We start from the raw sequence: 19,346 nt of genomic DNA on the forward strand, positions 1-19,346 counted from the left end.
CTTATGCGAGGTTCTAGGAAATGGTCTGACCACGTGCAAGACATTTCTTAATTTAAAATTATGCTAACCCTGAAATGTACCTGAGAGATTCCAGGTTTCCTCTGGACACGTTAATCCCTGTTGGTTGCAGTGTTTTAAATTTGTGGATTAGGAATGCTTCTGTGTATTTTCTGTCCCTAGTCGATTTGAAGCCTGACTGAAGAACGAACAAATTGAGTTCATCGAATTTGTGATGGCGTTGATTAAAATGGGTCGACACCGCCCCCTTCTTCAGTTGCTCCGCAGATGGTGTGGACTGAAGGCTGATGGTAATTTGTATATTCAGATAGGCATTTGCGGCTAAGTACCGCACCAAGGTGCACTCAGCCAAATCCTGTTACGGTAAGCAAATGCGTTCTCGGTTCTCAGACATGGGTGTGTAATTTCGTCGACACGCGGAGGTTTTCTTGCCGATGGAGAATTGCGTGGCGCAGGGATTACAACCTCGGTCCTCTAGCAGAATAGACCTCCCAGAATAGTCTGTTCATGTCAAAGAGCCGCCGTCGTCATGGAGAAAAAACGCACGCCCGGCATCATTGTTTTTGTATAGATTGTTTATGTAAACGAGTCTTCGCCAAGGTCCTGAGCTGCGCCACGCGGGACCCATTCGCTTGCATGGCTGCCTTCGTGAAAAGCGTTTTTGAGTGTTAATGCACTGTTGTGAAATTATAAACTACAAGCACTGAATGGCCGCAGTGGCAAATGCGAAGTAAGTGAACGTGCTAGCAGAAGCTTTCGTGCTTCAGCCATTATGGCACTCCTGTAATGGATTCGAGTCCTATTAGGCTTCTTGCTTTTCTTGTTCATTGGTGCGTTTAAAAAAAAACAGTGCAATTGAACAGCGAGAGAGCCGAACCCTACGAAATGGAAAAAAAAGAACGCGAACTGAGAATACATGAGGTAGAATTCGTGCTCAAAACACCTCGAAGCCATTTCTAGCCGCATTAAGGACAAAGCCAAAAAGCTAGCCACGTCCTATGTTTTCATAGAAGCTTAGCTTGGCACTATATCAATGCCGTTATATCGGAGTCGTTCACGCCATCTCGCGAATGCGGCCATACATGGCACGAATGGAAGTCATGCAAGCATTAGAAAATTTTTATGCTCTCAATCCGGTTCTTTTGAATCGATTGACGACGATTCTGCGATGATTGTGTAAGAAGAGTTTTTCGTGACGAAGAGCAGTTTGAGCGTGCCCACAAGAACACCGAGATAATAAAGCAACGCGACATTAACCGAACACGATGCTTTCGCTTCGTTCGTTTCGACGGTCGAATCGCGTGCTTTCTATACAGAATACGAATACAAAGCAAATCAAAATCTCGCAACAAACAAAGGAGCGAAGATGCGTTAGTAATTCGGTCGTCTGAGTAAGCACATATACAAGGTCTGTTAGAAAAGTATCCGACTTTATTTTTTTTTGCGAACACCTGATGGATTTGAAACAAGCACGCTTGCACCAGCCTACCTTGAACCTTTGTGCGCATGCACAAATTTTTTCCCGCCTGCCGATAGCGTCAGTCACTGGCACGCAGGGTTTGAGTGAGGCAGTGCGCAGTGCTCTCGTCGGTTTTTTATTGCAAGGAAAATGGCGGAGCGACAGGAGCAGCGCTAATCCATCAAATTTTGTCAGAAACTAGGCGACAACCAAGTCGTAACCATTCATAATATTCAGACGGCTTTCGGTGACAATGCTATGAGCAGCACACAGATTAAGCACTGGTACAATTGGTTTAAATACGGCCGCACATCGGTGCAGAGAGAGCCACGCTCTGGTCGGCCATCAACATGCCGAAATGACCAGGCCATTACCTTTGTGAACGCTGTGGTGATGCGGGACCGTCGTGTAACTATCCGAGAAATTGCGGAAAAGGTGGACATCACCAATTTTTCTGCACATTCCATTATCACCGAAGATTTGGCGATGGAGAGAGATGCGGCGAAATTAGTGCCGAAGCTGCTCACGGTGGAGAAAAAGCAGCTTCGTGTTGAAGTCTCACAGGATATGCTGGATTCCACAAACAGTGACCCCGACTTCATCAACACCATAATCGCTGGTGACGAGCCTTGGATGTACGGGTACGACCCGGAAACCAAATCCCAGTCGTCACAATGGAAGCATTCCACGTCACCAAGACCAAAGAAGGCCCGCCAAGTGCGCAGCAATATGAAAGCGAGGCTGGCTGCTTTCTTTGACTCCCTCTGTGTGGTACACCATGCGTACGCACCCCACATGGTCAAACAATGACCAAAGAGTACTACAGGGATGTCCTCCGTCGCCTGCGTGGTGCTGTGCAGCGCAAGAGAGCGGAGTTGAGGTCAACAGGAAAGTGGCGCATCAATCACGACAATGCTCCTGCACATTCCTCGCACTAAATTCACACATTTTTCGCAAAAAACCAGACTGCTGTAGTTCAGCAGACTCCTTACTCTCCTGATATGGCCTCCTGTGACTTCTGGATGTTTCCCAAAATCAAGAGGTCATTGAAAGGAGCACGATTTCAGACAAGAGAGGACATTATGGCTGCAACGACAGCTGAGCTAAACTCCATTCCGAAAAGGGCCTTTTCGGAATACTTCCAACAATGGCAGCACAGCTGGGAGAAGTGTGTGGAGTCCCAAGGAGACTACTTTGAAGGTGATTAGGTTTCCAACGCTCCAGTTATGCCAGCTTTTTTTATTCGGCAAAAGGTCGGATACTTTTCTAACAGACCTCGTACAAGGTGTTTCAGGGAAGACTTTCAGGAGTTTTGAAAATAATCTTTTAATTACCAGCAGATTTGGATCTGGTGGTAAATAGCAGTGTTGGGGAACACCGGAAAGTCACTGAATTGTCTGAAGTAACAAGCTGGTTAACTAATTTCTTGCAGTTAACTTTTAAACTATCACACTTGGACAACTGGTTGCAATTAGATATTTTTTCCGGTGGTCAGTGATAGCCATATAAGTGTTAAGAATTACGAAAGCGCCATTTCCCAGGCCGGTGTAGCTCGATAAAATTTGGCCGCATCGTTCGAAAATACATGCGTTTTCGAAAGCATGCAGGCATAATAACCCCTGCAGTGCACGCAACTAGTCGAAAAATTCAAATTTTGACGAGCCACAGCGCCAAGGGTTATCGTGTTTTCGAAATTGTAGAAACTAGATGGCTATTATTAACGACCGGCGGCAAATCTCTAATTGTAACCGGTTGCCTGTCGCTGATAGTTAAAAAGCTAGATGTCAGAAAAAAAAATCAGTTCAATATTAACAAGTAATACAACTCAGCATAGAGGCAAGATAAATATGTAAAAAAAAACCTTAAAGATCACTGCGGCGACCCGCATTGGGGGGATGCGAGAGTATTGGCGCCTCCTCGGCACTAGTCGCCTATCTTTGCCTCTCTTTATCACTTTTTATTAATTTAGCTACTGAATTACCGTACTTATCTGGTGCTTTATGTAAAAATTGATTTATTTACTCTGATTATACCTTTTTTATCTCAGTCAACCATTTCGGTTTTTCATATATGGCGCCGTGGTTGCTTTCCCGTCTACTTACTCTACTCCCTTCCAGCCCATTCAACCGTTAATCAAATAATTAATTTATATCAATGAAACTTTTTGTTCGATTAATTCCCATCAAATACATTTCAATTCATTTCGAACTTTAATTTCACTCCTTTGCCTATTTTTTCACTATTCTACCATCCACTGCTCTTTCCCCTCCACTGACCATATCAACGTCAGCGCTATTTTGAGGGTTTTTTGACATTTTTGTCTCTAATTAATTACCTAACCGCCCTATCGACACATTTTCTGTGCAGCATCTTCACATCATCCTCTTTCGATTGCAACCACTCGTTTGATGCTACCTCTTCTGAGAACGCCACTACTGCTGCGGACACGTTTTGGTGACACGACCCTGCCGACATAGCCTAGAAATGCTTTCGCATTAATATTGTACACGGGTAGCTGATCGGCTCATCCGTGCAAGGTACATAGCGTAATAACACCAGAAGCAGAACGGATGCAAGAAATATTTGAAATAAACTCCAAAAGAAAAAGCAGTGCTCATATTAGAAATGTTAATCTTTGTAAGATGGACAAAAAAACCGAGCAATGACGCAATAACAAAATGCACTTCATTTTATGCCGACTGTTTATGCTTTCATGCATACGTTGGCACCATCTCCTACATTGCATGCATTTGCTTAACCGCTGCTGTCAAAATTTGGAAAGCGCTTTCTGCACGTGATATATTTCAGATGTCGGCAAGGTTCATTTGTCACTAAATGTGACAGGCGCGTTCAGGTTGTCTGCCAAACGAAAATTCCATCGATAAGAGTAAGTTTTATGATATGTTGCTCCCAAAAACTTGCCGCCGAAATGGATGACGCACGTTGTCAATAACTGTCATGCGTGACTACGGCTAATCCATCGATCATAGTTGGGCTCGTGCATTTAGAAATAGCTGAGCTTATACAATATTTTGAGCCAAACTTTCTACCAGGAGTAGTTTCTTATTCTTTTTCATCCAGCACGCATTTACTAGTTATAGATTGCACAGTAACACACCTCGCAATGAGAGGAAAATGTTTGCGCAGGGCCATTTATAGCAGCAACACTTCCTCGAGCTCCCGGCGGCACGGGCAGATCAGCTGCGCTGGCCGTTGCAGGAGGGCGCATCGCTATCGCCTTAGGCTTTTACGCCTCTCCTTAAAATGCAACGCACTCTCGCACTGTGCACTGCACGTCGTCGTTTCAACATTCAGGCGCGCGCAAGTCACGAATGCAGACGAAATGCGCTTTTAATCAGGCTTTCAGGTACGTGGTGCTGGAGTCCACTTGCAAAAACGAGCTTTCGCACAATATTTCGGGGCTAGCAATTCTAAACCGTGCGATTTCTTTTATGACCGGTCGTTCTCATTGGGTGCATTGAGGTTTTTATAGCGCTAGCAGTACTTGCCTCGATAACGAAAAAACCTCCCCGTCTGCGATGATGGTGGTGGAAAGCATTTATGTACAGGTATAATACAGGAGGCTATGCATGTGCTGACCCAGAGGGGGCCAGTCCTTACAAATACTAGGTGGAGGTCCCTACTTCGGGACCCCAGGGGTATCGGCCGCCGCCCAGGCTCGCGCGACCAAGGCCCGTTGGGCCTGCAGGTCAGACCAGCCGAGCAGGGTCGCCTCCCAGTCCTCCCGGGTTGGGTTGGGGTGAGGGGGGATAGCAGGGTTGGAGGGGCAGGCCCACACCATGTGGTAGATGTCCGAAGACTTCTCCGCACAGTGCGGACAGCCGCCCGAGAAAGAAGGGCCGAAGTGTTTCAGAGCTGCCGGGCACAGCAAAGTATTAGTATACAGGCGGAGCAGAAGCCGCTCCTCCGCCTTTGACAGACCTTTACACGGGCGGGGATAAAGACCATGGCCAGATTGATAGAGTAAAACGATGTCTTTGAAAGTGTAAGCTGGAATAAATTCGAGTTCCTGATCGTCAGGGTCGGAGGGGAATGTCCGGTGAGAGAGCGCGCGGGCGGCGGCGTCAGCTGCCTCATTTCCCTCAAGGCCCATGTGAGCGGGAGCCCAAACGATACGCCGGTGCGCGGGGTCACCGGTGTAGACGCTGTTTTGAAGAATACGGTAGGCTAGATCCGGTACCCAGCCCTGCTCGACGTTCCGACATGCCCCTCGCGAGTCGGAAATAATTGTTTTTGAATTGGAATCAGATGCAGCCAACGCAATGGCGACCTCCTCCGCGTGTGTTATGTCACGGGCTCGGAAAGTAAGGCCGTTCACTGTTTTGGATTGGTGGACGACTGCGGCTGTGTACCATCCCCCATGGTGGGGGCCTGAGGCATCCACGTAGAATACGCCGGGTTTCGATCCCTAGTGGCGGGCCAGGGCTTCCGCCCGCGCCAGGCGCCGGCCATTATGGTCCTCACGGTTCATGTTCGCGGGAAGAGGGCGCACGTGGAGGGAGCATCTCCACTGGGATGGAATACGTACGCGCTCTTCCATGAGAGTGGTATGTTGGATGTATAGTCGGGCAAGGAGGCGGCGACCCGACGATGTCTTCGAGAGACGTGTGTATTGGTTAGTCAAGTGGGCTTCCCGGAGCTCCCGAAATGTGTTCACCGTGCCTAGCCCCAGGAGGCGCTTGTTGGAGGTGGTCACGGGGAGGCCTAGAGCCCGCTTAATAATTTTGCGGAAGATGACTTCGAGTGAATCCTCGTCTTGCTTCCGCAGGTGGAGGTATGGAGTCGACTATAGAATTCGACTGGTTACAAATGCATGCGCCAGCCGCAAGGCGTCCTTACATCGTAACCCCCCGCGCTTGTTAGAAACCCGGCGGACCAAGCGGCCCACCTGGTCCCCCACCTGACGGAGTTTGGCCAATGTTGTTTCTGACCGTCTGTCTTGATGTATAAAGAGCCCCAGTACCCGGACTTCGATATTTTCAGGGATTGGACCTGTCTCGAGAGACAATGAAATTTTGGCTGTGCACTTTGGTGAGGGGCGTATGTGCACAAATTCAGACTTTTGGGTGGAGCACTGGAGGCCGCAGCGGCGAGCATAACGGTCCACTATGGTCGCCGCCTCCTGCAGGTTAGCCTCGATGTCTGCAAGGGAAGTCTGCGATGTAGCGTCTACCTGTGAGCTGCCGCCCGCCACTTTTTTCAGGTGGAGGGCGATAGCACTGTGTGAGTCACTTTGCAAAGCAGCCGCTATGTGCCCTGGTGAAGCCTTCACCTGCTAGTTTTCACCTACCACGATTGCGGTTTGCAACGTGAAGAGGGGAAAATTTCCTCTCCAATTTAAGAGCAGAGAAAATGCAAGTCGGTGAGTGAAGGCAAAGATACGGTGATAGGCGACGAGATTCGGGTGGATTCCTGTTCATACGCTGGCACTACATGTCTCACCAGCGCAGAAGCCGCTATTCGTCTTTGTGAAACCTGCGTGAGTTTGGTGAAGGACGAAAACCCGCTTGACGGTAGCTACAGCCACGTGCAAAGGATGAAAGCCGTGCGCGCCCGCTGCACACAAGAGGAAAGAAGGTTAGCGCGCCTGCTGCAGCCTAGTGGAAAGGAGGCATACCGGTTTCGCGGCAGCTTCAGGCAGATAGAAAGCAGGGACTATGTCGCGCCTGCTGCCAATTACGTTATCCGTATAACCGTCATAAGTGACCTATGCAAAGGGTCCATAGATAGTTTGTTAGGGCATCCTAAGTCGCATTTAGTATAAATCAGCGGTGAACTTTTGTTATGTATATCCATGTAGGCAATAAAACCAGTAAATTCAACTGTGGCAACAGTGTAACCATGTGGGCTAGTTAGTTTTACCCAGCGCGCCAGCCATCCGGCTAACATGCTGACTGCAGTTGGCGAGTCGATGCTGCAGAAAATTAAGAAACAGAGCTCACGGGATTCGGGAAATGTTACACTGGAGAGGAAGAAAGTTGAAGTACCCTATCCTCACGGTGTGTCGCATGACCTGGAGAAAGTGGCACAATGGCACGGGGTGACGGCAGTCTTCTCTGCACCTTGTAAGCTGTGTGGTTTATTTTCAAGAAACACAAAGGCTGATGAGGTGAAGATGTCCACGGGTTACACTGCAAAGCATGCCAACAAGTTCGTTGCTTGTTCGACTCGTGTCGTTCGCAACATACCCCTGTTATGTGGTAGGGAGTGTACGTACACGGGCCAAACTGGCATATGTGTAAATGACGGGCACGTGAACACAACAGTTTCCTGTAAAATGTAACTGATCAAAATAGTCTCCTACGTCAGTGCAGGAATTGTGAAAACTGTGTTTCGGCTTTTAACAGCACTTCAGCCGTTGGGAAAGGAAACAACAAGGAGTAGAGAGACATTCTGGAGGCCTATCATATTAGACCGCAAGGCAGTGACACGTGGTTCAGTGTGCCGACTTAGCTACTCACGTAAAAGGAATTTAATTTCCTAAGCAAAAGTGTGCGCGTGTAAGACTGCTAGGAAAAATAGTGTTTTTTTGTTGCTTGTCAGATCCTCAAGATGTATGCATTCTTCGGTCCACATCTGTGTTGTTTTTTTATCACTTCTGATACGCGTGGGTGCTTTGGTGGCCTAGGTTGGCCGTCTGTCGATTAAACCTCGGCTGTTACTCCAGCCTTGTCCTGTTTTCTTCTTCTCCTCGTGTTCTCGTATATTAGCCGGTGAAGTTATGTCTGATTTAAGTGTTGCTTGACTCGTAACATACATTTCCCTGCGTAGAAGGAAACCGGAAAAGTTGCCTCAACTCGTATTTTAGGTTCTCTGGAATTTTCGCACCGTCATCGCGGTCGAAGTTTTCATGACCCTAAAAATATTTTATACACGTTGGCTTTGAAAAGCCTGTTTCTTTCTAAAGAATCAGAAGATATTTTGCCACACTGCGCACCAGGTACTGAACCAGGAGCATCCCTGAACCTGCGTTTCAGATAAAAAAAAAATGAAATGTAAGAACAATTATCGAGGTTGAAGCAGAAGAGCAGGTTAGAGCTACCTATCAGGAGAAAAGTTATGACATGAAAGAGAACTGTTGGGATATGCTAGAGTGGCTATCGAAGACGTGTCCTCTAACCGCTTCAACACTGCTGGCATGAGGTGACCTGAAATATGACAGCTTTTTTTTTGCTACAGATGTAGGGAGTGAGCTGTGCCTAGAATTCCTTGTTTTTTGATGACCGACCGAGTTTGAATTCCAACAACTAGACCATAAGAGTAGTAATTATAACTATGATCAACTAGTTCCTTTCGTTTAAGGTAACATCAGGTAACATTGCATTACCAATCAGAACGGGTAGCTTGTAATGCGTGTGGTCAGCCTGTTTTCTAGGCTGTGCAAAAGCGGGGTTTTTACGTAATTCCCTTGCCACTCCACTTTTACCGCGCTGAAGTTTGAAATGAATTCTACTCTAACGGCGAAGGCGTCTGCCTAAATAACTTTTTTCCGACCTATCGCCAATTATGCTTACTGTTTGCGTTTTTCTTGCTTCTAGTGCTTCCATTTTGTTGTGTTTTGCTTCCACTAGAAGGAAGGGTATAATTCAATCGAAGAACTCTGATTTTGTCACTTGAAAAACATGGATGGGAAGAGACTAAGCGGAGCTAAAGGTTTCTGGGGAAAATATCTTCCTAGCTGAACAAACCTGCATCTTTTCTTTTTCTCAGTACAGTGAGCAAAGGAGCCCAATTTTAAGCGTTTATCATAGATTCATAGTCTGCAGTTGAAATCAGCACCGGGGCTTGTGGTGAACTGGACTGAATCGCTTCTAAAGCTCTTACCTCATTGTCTAAAGCGACTACCTCACAGCGGCCGCAGCTCAGGGATGCTTGAAGAGGTCTCTTAAGCTGCTTAAGGAGCTCAAAGTTGACGTCGGTGAATATTTAAACTGTACCTAGGCTGTCTGTACCGCAAGAAGAGCTTAACGTTCAGAATCGCGTTTTAACGAGTGTGCTTATCGGTCGGTTTTCGTGTTAATTTAGCTTACCAGAATTTCGATTGAAATGCGTTCTTTAGTGGTGGAACTCAGCGAGGAAGGGTTAACAGACCATTTAAGCAGCGCTCATGTTCTTCTGTGTAAAGGGTGGCAGTGATGTAAAATGTATAGACCAAACTCAGCACACCATTCCTGCCCAGTATTAAGAATAACTGCTGGCTGAAGTGCTCATAAAAAAAGTTGTACAGGAAGTAGCCGCCACCATCCTCAGCCCCCTTTTCACAACTCCCACAAGGAAGGTGAGGACTGCAGATGATGGACAACCTTCCTCGCAATCTTTACCTTTAGCCTGACCGAGAGCGCCGAGATTTTTCAAGCACGCAAATTGCACCTTCGCTGCGTGGCTGAATGGGGACCTTTTTCTCTCAAGTACCGTGCTAACGCGTAAGAGGTCGTCACGAAAGGCCCTGGCCCTCTGCTGACAAGAACATGCGCTCGCACGCACGAACACGTCTCCGCTGCCCAAGAATGAGCGCACAAATGAGACGCTCTTTAGGAGCGCATGTCGGTCCTTATCCAAACTAGGTACAGCGCACATTCCTGTTTAGAGAGCGGCTGTGCAGCACTCATGGAGAGAAGACGTGGCGGCCGTCTTTCTTTGAAAAACATCGCCGTACTCTAGCCTCCCCACAGCAGAATCAGACAAGTGTCCTCCTGAACAACGCGGCTGCCGAGAGCTCGCAGCGTTCTGGGAAGCCCAAGAGCTGGAAGCTTGGGCTAGGGTTGAAGTGCTGGCGTACTCCAGACGTCACAGTTGGCTTTCGCATCGGTTCGGTTGTTGAATTCTTTTACTGTCAGGGCATGGCTTGCATTTTATACGAAAATAGGCGAAATATGACGCAAATTTATAATAAACTCAACCGCGTATAATGCGCATGACGATATTCATGTTTATATAATTTCGGCTCGTAGTGTAAAAGAAATGCTAATATCACAGTGGAATTACTAGCCGGAATAATTTCACTAAACATGCAATGTTATGTAAACGTTGGTGAATAATGTGGCCTTTGAAATAGCTCTAGTTGGCCTAACCCTACGCTGTTGCCAGGTCTCCATCGCAATAGGATTTCTTCTTCTTGATGTCGGCGTCTATCTCTTTCAGTTTCATTCTGTGAACTGCTTTCCAATGACGCAGTGCCACAGATGCCCGTGTTTTTTTTTTCTTGCTCAATTTTGAGGCCTCTTTATGCTCAAAAATCTAATTTGTGGATGCCTTTTGACGCGTGAGTATTTTATTTTTGATGCAGATGACAGTCCTCTCCGCTCATTATGGGCACTTACACCTAAGTTCAGTTCAGTTTATTTTCCTTAGAGACCCTTATTCAGGTGTATTACACAAGAGGTGGGGCTATGGATATAACATGTGGTTTATTCTAGCATCAGCTAAAAGTTATTTTTTGGTAAAATTTTGATGCACTGGTAACGGTTGCGACTTGGTGGGAACGGCCGCTCTTAGTCATCTGCCGCTCGGGAAAAAAACGAGGCGGAGAAAATAACTAGGGAATAAGCTGCAAATGAGGATAAGAGTGCGTATTTTGTAAAGTGATCTGGCAGCGCTGACTGCCGCGTGTGACCGATTTCATTCTAGCGGCGTCCGCATCCACAAAATAAAAGTACAAATTTCTGAACCCTGACCTGCACAAGCACGGAAGTGATCACTATGAGCGCGATAAAATTCTGCCCTTAAAATGCGACCAGGAATTTTTTTATGCAGAATGTCTCCTCATTGAGATCCCGCAGGACTTAGGAGATCACGGAGCACACTGTTCTATGAAGGGCTCAAAAAATAGTTCGCTAGTGCAGCGTATAATGAAAGAAACCGGGCAGTTACTTGTAGCTGCAGTACGGCTACCGTTATTTTTAAATTGTTAAAACACAAACTTCATTCGTGCTTTTAATCCGGACGCAGTTTTTTTTTTTTGAAACTTCATGGGAGTCCTTGCAGAAAAAGCCACAACATATCAAGAAACACTGGCCATTTTATCTTCACTGTATTTTCCTTGCTTACAACTCAGGACCGGTTTCATTTCGTGCAAGCCGTCAAGGAACAAAATTAAGAGGTTAAGAAAGATCTCCTCCCCCAGTACAGGCATGCTATTTACGCCCGTCATTGTAACAAACGCACTCTGCATCGGTATCGCTGCTCTGTTAAATAGATTTTTTTTTGACCTCAGATAATTTTCGGCGTCTTCGTTCAAAATGTATTCTTGCTCTCAGGGCTTACATGGCCCTTACCGCCATGCAACGTCGTATTAATACAAAATAAATTCAGTGTCCAGTTCAACCACAAAGAATAAAGAACCAATACTAGATCACGTTTTGTAAGAGTTTTTGAAAAGAAGTCTCCATACTTTTACACATGCTGAACAAATACTGTAGTGATAAAAATGTTATGGACATATTCCGGCAAGAAATGCAGACGTAGTTATTTGAAATGCCTTACTGTGGTTGAATATTCTTGTTAGGTTACTCTAATTTCTGACCCCATTGCCATTCCCTGCTTCCTCAGCTAAGTCCAATTATTTCAGCCATACTTCGAGCTTTCAGCATTTGCAGGGGGTTCATGCGTTCTCGGAAGGTCTTAGTTCGTGACGGTCTTCAAAGGGAGCTCTTCGGAGTCTTGTCAGCCGTTTCTTCTGATGACTTGGATTCTCTAGTTGAAGCTTCGTGGGGGGTGTGTGGTTTTCGTGTGTAAAGAGTCGCGGTTTCTCTGTGAGGCATTTGTAACAGCTCACAAATTGCAATGGCGCGCCTTGAACAAAACAACAACTTAAGATGCAGCCATGTAAAAACATAGCTGTAAATGGGGCCACATTTTCGGGTGTTTTTATCAGGCTTCTGTTGCTTTGTGGCTGTGTCATTGGTCGCAGATTCCCGTCGACGTAGATCGTGATAAACAGCACTATGTTGCTCTTTTATGACTGCTTTGTGGCCTTTGTTTTCGGGACTTATTTTTTCGAGTTCTTGTTGGCCTTTAAGGAAAATTTCCACAATTCCACAATTTATTATTAGCGCCTCTTTTGGCGTCGTGCTTAAGGACTTTATTTGTTTCTCATTATTTTCATAGTACTAAAAAGCAAAGGTCTACTAAATTATTTTTCATACCATATCATAAATTTCTTTCGAGTTGTCTTCAATTTTTTATTGTGTTTGTTACCACCTCTTGCGCAGCACTTTCGTATGCTCGGAATTAAAAAAAATGGCTTTCAGGAAAGTTAATACAGATTAAGCGTCTCACTTCTTGGTGGTCAGTTGAACCACGCCGCCGAAGAAAGTCAGAAATAAGGAGCGAAATAAGAAAGAAAGAGACGTTGCAGTGGCGGTCTGGGAACTAATTTATATTATCTGAGAATAAGTTCACTGGCAACGCCCAGTATCTGGGCGCTTTTTGCGCTTACCTCGATGGAAACGCGGCTACACCGGCCAGTATTGAATATGCGGTCGCAAACCAGCAATCGAGCAGCGCAAACAGCCTCCACGGCGCGTCTGAGGAAGACCTGCCTGCCTTTTTGTACTCCGCAAGCATTCATTCAACATTAAGCAGCCATTCAAGTGAACAAAAGACTATCACCAGGATGTCATCGGTGCGGATAGCAATCGATACACTGTTGCCAATAAGACATCTGGTCGGCACCCGTGTTTTCACGTCTCGCTTGTAAAACGTACTTTTCGCTCTCACTCTAATTTAAGCTTTGTCCAGTGAAACCAGCGTTAAAGAAAACATGAAATCATCACTCAAGTGAAAACAACTTTCTTTACTGTGCACAGATTATCCGGTTATTTTCGTATGCGCTCTTCAGGCATTGCGTACTTGAGGTCTAGGTTCTCTAGAACGCGATTTTCGGGTGGGAGTCAGTGTCCAGCCGATTTTCAAGAAATACATTCGGTGCGAAAAGCCACTGTTTTACCCGGAAACAAATAGCCGTGATTATGTTACATTTGACCGTTTGCTAGCCAGAACGCTGTCGATCATAATATTTCGTACTTGTATCTCAGAATAATGTTGGTTTTTCACTGAGTTTAATTCGTAGGAAAAAAAAAACAAAGGTAACTATGAAAAATGCCCGCTCATGCCCGCACCTTATCACTTGACACACTTCAACACAGACGCATATGTGATCGCCTTATCACTCTTCACAAGATCATCAACAAATGCATTTATGTTGACGCCCCGTTTTTCTTTTTTTTCGCCATTTCTTCCGCACGTGTCACTCGCCGTACCAACCCGCTTAACATTGTGCCGTTTATGCCGTTTTTGGACTGTTTCAAATATTCATTTTTTCCTTCGACACTCGAGCTATGGAATGATGTGGATATTACATTACGTCAAATGTCTGTTGACCACTTTGCGCAAGAATTGCCTAATCATGTATTTTTTATTAATACCACACTTTTGTTTATGTAAAATCTCTGATTCACACTTGTAAGTATGCACTTTCCTACTTTTTTATCTATGTTTTCCACCCTCTGTACCACTCCTGCAATGTCCCAACTCATGGGATAGCAGTATCTGTAAATAAAAATAAAAATAAAATATGGCCCAAGGATCCCTGCTCCCGGCTGTCCAAAATCAAAAGAACTTGTAGGCGTGTCTTTTCCACTTTTCTTTGGGCCTCGCACAGAGTGCCGCTTTTTAACTCCGTAACTTCTTTTCTTGCAGACTTTGGAGCTTTCACCGAGGAGAGTCCAAGTGTTCAAATCACTTCGTCGTTCCTCCCTCTTCCTCCTGCAGTCCTCCCTGTCGCTCTGCTCGAACTGTGAAAACAAGCAATACATCGCAATAGTCGCTGTCACCTATGAAGCTAAGGCAGTAGGAGAAATGTAAATCAACAAGAAAACCTAGCGCGACATGAACGAAGTAAAGAAATAAGAGACCGCGGCATTTTCACAAGAAACAGACCCGTCTTGTAAGGAAGCTTCACCCACAGCAAGGCTGCATATTTCTGCTGACGCGCCTGCTCTCAGACTCATGAAACGTACTTCGTAGAATGATGACAGAGCAGATATACTGGGTAGCAGAGATATTCTGCAAGTATATTTGTCATAAAAGCACAGATATAGATGCAAAGGGCAGATTTGTTTGCTAGGTGACGCTTGTGGGGTGGCAGAGTAGGTTGCTCTGCGTTACGCTTGTGCAGTGTAAAAATATTCGACTGGCGTGCACGTATTACCCGCTTACCTGATTTCTCTCCACTCAGCACTAACAATACCTAAAATGCAAGGCAATAAATATGGTAAAGATGGAACATGTTTCCCTGAAGCAGACTTTTTCCTGAACTGTGGAGATGAAAAAGCTCACAGCGGTGAGATCGCTATATAGGACCGATATGTTTGGCGTCGTAGAGATCGCTACTCTTGCACATGATCCAATGCTTGGGATTCTACATTCCATCCTCGTGAAAATAAAAAACAAAACTTATCAGTGCCGTGTTTTTGGAAGCTTTTGATGCATAACAGGAAGTTGCCTTTGAGACACTGATTAGACGACTGCACATAACCTCGATCTTGGCGTCTAGTTTTGTCTTAGAAAACTGCTTCCGTACATATACATTATTGTCATTCCAAACCTACCGCAGCAAAGTGCATCCACCTTTATGGTCTGCAAAATTTTATGATGCAAATGGCGCGCCTGATTTTTTATTTCCTTGCTATGAACATGAAAAGTGTGTACTCATCATTTGCGTGGACGAATTCTGTCAACATGGCACAATTTAAAAGAAAAATATCGACACCACAGTTTTCGCTGCATCTCTAACCCACAGAATTACAGAAGTTTCTCATTCGTTTTGAATATGCGAATTTGCTAACAATTCTTCGCCGCCTTGACTATAGACTGCAGTGCAAAAAAGACTACATGTTCGTCCAGTGCATCAACCCAGCAGTTGTCAGCCTGTTTTGGAACTCTTGAGCGGGTCAGTATACATCTAAAAATGTAAACACAGCCCGCAACACGATCAGCGAAAAAAATAAATGTGAATCTTGTGACCGACAAAGATTTGCAGCGTATGTCGCATTTGTGGAGGCTCGTGAACAAATGAAGATTCATCGCTTGTCGAGTAGAACCTCCAGATTCACAACATACGAAGTGTAGGTTCGGAAAGAGGCACGGACATCCTTGAGGCCGTGTAGAGAAACGGATGGCTGTCAGGAATGCAGTCGAAAGAAGGATGGTCTGCCACCAACACGCTTCTCCCTATCCTATGGGATGAAGCGGGCGGTGCAGTGAACTCATTGGCTCCGATCCGTGCACAGGGAATTATTTGCTTCTTCAAGATTTATTTCCTAAGAAGAGATGGCACATGCCAGTAATGCTTCCTCCAGTGCCTTCCATGGCTGAAAGAACTTGAAACCCGGGTGCACCAATACTAAATATACAGAGGGCCTACTGCACATGTGGCAGGTTTTCTATTCGAAACCAGATATGTGTGTCCTCCAGCCACCACTTTTCTCTGTAAATAATTTACACAGCTTGTGATTTTATTTGAACTTATGACGGTAATTATCTTGCTTCAATCCCCATCATTGACGCAGTCGCCGGTTCAATAGCAGAGCTTATAGTTGTCCTAAAATGACCTTAGTTGACCGTGCCAACATTTCCGAAATATGAATATGATTTGTCAGTGACATTTTAGAACGGAACCTCTAACTGAACTTCCCTGCAACAATTTTGTGCGTGTACACGCACGCAGGGATAGATATCAATGGGTGGCCCAACTGCGAGGCTCGAGCCGTAGCCTACAAGAAGGCACACGCGCCGATCGCACTCACTACATTGGCGGGTACACACGGCTGCAAGCTAAATCCCTCATCCTCAAAAGGAATAGGGAAGAAACGACGCCTCAAGAACCTTCAGCACCTTCGCTATGATCGAGAGGAACACGTTGAAGAGCAGGAGCAGCCTGTTCAGCCAATGCAGGAGGAGCTGCCGAGAGGAACGCTAAGTTCTTCGCCACACGACCCCGTCATTAAGACTAACATTTATTAGCCATGACCTCGGTGAAGGGAACCACAATCGATGCCAGTGCACGGCGACAGCTACCACCATCATCCGGAAATACCATTATTACTCGGAGCTTCGTAAAAGGAAGTTCGCAGAACTTAGTATTGCAATCCCCCCGTCACACTACAGCGAATTGGTTTGTAGCGCCCAGCGACGCTATAAAGCGCCGGCGCTGAGATCGGCGTTACAGCGCGCGCTAGAGGAAAATAAAGACGGACAGCGCGTGCTCGTGGCGCCCGCCCGGCACGGGCAGTCCGGAACTAGAAGCCTGCCACGCTGGTCGTCTCTGTCTGGCGCTCCGCTGCGACCCCGCAAAAACCTCAACAGTGGTGACTTGGCGAACCGTGCCTTCTATCTCAGCGGCGTTCCAGCATGGCGTACTGGCAGCACCCAAGTTTCGACCCGCCGCTCCCGGCGTTCCGGCCTGCAGGCGTCGGCGGGTGGTTCGCCCAACTGGAGGCTGCGATGTACCTGAACGGCATCACCATCCAGCCGTTCAAACACGAAGTCCTTTGTGACATCCTCCCGGCCGACCTCCTGCGTCGGCTCACCTACTCTGCTTTCGGCGGCCGGCCATACGATGAGCTGCGTGCGGCCGTCTTGGCGTACTTCGGCGCCTACTACGTTCCGCCGCCGCTCTACGACGCAGCGGACCCGTTTTCGCCGCCGCCAGCCTCTGGCCCTGCACTGGCCTCGCTCGCGCCCACGCAGCCTTCATCAGAACCCGGCCCGCCTCAGCAGCCCCTCGCCGCCTCGCCGCCACTCCCGTCCAGCGTCTCCAGCCCGGCTGTCTCTCTCGACGCCACACCAGGTGGGATCCGCACGAGCTTCGCCTCGCGTCCTTCTCCCACTACTATCCTACCCGCGTCTCTGGCCCTGCCTCTTTGCGCTTCAGTGGCGTTGTCGCCAGAGCCTCCTGCAGCCAAAGACGACTCTGCGGCAGCAGCCGTGCCGAGGCTTCCGGCATCTCCATCTACCTCGTCACTACCGCCAACAGCTCTGCAGGCCTCTGCTGTGAGGTTGAAGCCGTCGCCCGCTGATGCTAAAGAGCCCTCGACAACGACCAAGCCTGCTTGTCACACTCCCAGCCCCTCAGAAGGTCCGCAGAGCACTACTCGTCATCAGGAGCAGGATGAGAAAGCCAACCTGATGACAGCAGTAACAAGCACGGCACTCGCCTCCAGCCCCACTTTGCCTGAAACAGTTCCTGACCCAGTGTCAGCGCTTGCTCTCAAGCCCGACCATGCCCACACGCGCATCAGCACTGGCCAGTCGCTCCGGACGGCCACTCCCGCTTTACCCCAGCACCTGGCATTGAACCCAACAACTTCCTCCGTCATCACCACAGCTGTCACCGTTGTCTCGTCGGTCACACCTGTGCCAACCCTAGTGGCCGGACCGCACTGCTCGCGCCTTACATCAGGTGCACCTGAGCCATGTAAGCCAGCCATTTCCACCTATTTGGACGACTTGAAGCTGGCGCTACAGCAGCGACACGATACCACACTAAAGACCACATCTGTCCACGGAGCCGTTTCGACCGCTCCCTTGCTTGTGACGGCGTACTCTGTGTGCCAGCTTCCCGCCGACATCAGCTGCAACGGTCCAGCACCAATGACACTTGTGCCAGCGGGCAGCACTACAGTCGGTGACGGCCCGACCATGACCTTCGCTGCCCCCATGTCCTTTGTCAACTCCGCACCCGGCATCATTCGCCCGTTGCGAAGCAGCCAGGCTCGTCCACCTGAGCCCGCGCACTCCACCCGACGGCTCTTCCCGGCACCTGACATGAACTTACCGGACTCTCCATCTCTGGCTACTCCATCTCCGCCCCGTCGGCGCGCAAATTTCGCCGTTCCGTCTAGGCGGGGGGCCCTGTAGCGCCCGGCGACGCTATAAAGCGCCGGCGCTGAGATCGGCGTTACAGCGCGCGCTAGAGGAAAATAAAGACGGACAGCGCGTGCTCGTGGCGCCCGCCCGGCACGGGCAGTCCGGAACTAGAAGCCTGCCACGCTGGTCGTCTCTGTCTGGCGCTCCGCTGCGACCCCGCAAAAACCTCAACAGGTTCTTCTAGCAACCCACTGCAGCCAAGCGTCTTGGTACTTTGACAAAGCGAACACGCCGGGCGTTGCGCTTGCTAATATAGAGGCACGTTGAATGTTGGCGATACACAGCTTTTTCCTTGTAACAGTTGCGTGCCGTTGCAAGAACTTCGTCTGTGGAACACTTGAGGGGCACTTGGAGGTACTCTAGTGCTCCGCCCTTGTAAATCGAGGAGCATAACGAAACTATGCGAACACGCAGAACTCATAGTCGCGAAGCACATCAAAACATACCAAAACTCAGCTGACCGAATAATGCGCCGCCAATTGAAGATTTTGTTTCATTTCTAACATTCACATTGCCTTCTTTCCGTCTTCCTCGTGTGTTAAATTTGCACTGGTGGTTTCAGAACAAAAGTTATATACTTGGATGTCGATCAAACACGTAACCTTCATGAACATTTGTTAGCCTCGGAGTTCTGTGGTGTCTTTTTTTCTATTTCATCTTGAGTCTTGTACTTGCGTAACAGGCCTGTGTTGCCGATACATGTAATTTAATTCTTGCTCTTTTCTGCCTTACAAGATTTTTGTTTTCAGAAAGATCGGTCTTTTTGTGCTTGGGAGCCGGTATTCTGTCGATACAAGCCAACTTCAATTTCTCCTCAATGTCTGTTTAAAGCTGCACTAAAGAGGATTCTAAGCTCGTCTTTATACAAGGAGAACTTCATCTACACTCTCCAGGCATCCTTAGAAGCTTCGGAGTATTG

At 47.4% G+C, this 19,346-nt stretch overlaps 1 protein-coding gene across 1 annotated transcript in view; it reads left to right on the top strand.

Moving 5' to 3' along the window:
- Window positions 1-14,298, top strand: part of LOC149346536 (uncharacterized) — a 138,910-nt gene extending 124,612 nt beyond the window's left edge. Inside the window, exon 5 of the mRNA XM_089541370.1 lies at window positions 14,198-14,298. Within this exon, the coding sequence (XP_089397496.1) occupies window positions 14,198-14,298 (101 nt within the window). The remainder of the gene's footprint in view (window positions 1-14,197) is intronic.
- The last annotated feature ends 5,048 nt before the right edge of the window (window positions 14,299-19,346 follow it).

This window comes from Amblyomma mixtum, chromosome 4 (assembly GCF_055824585.1).
Source record: "Amblyomma mixtum isolate Tamu chromosome 4, ASM5582458v1, whole genome shotgun sequence".
Classification (NCBI taxonomy): domain Eukaryota; kingdom Metazoa; phylum Arthropoda; class Arachnida; order Ixodida; family Ixodidae; genus Amblyomma; species Amblyomma mixtum.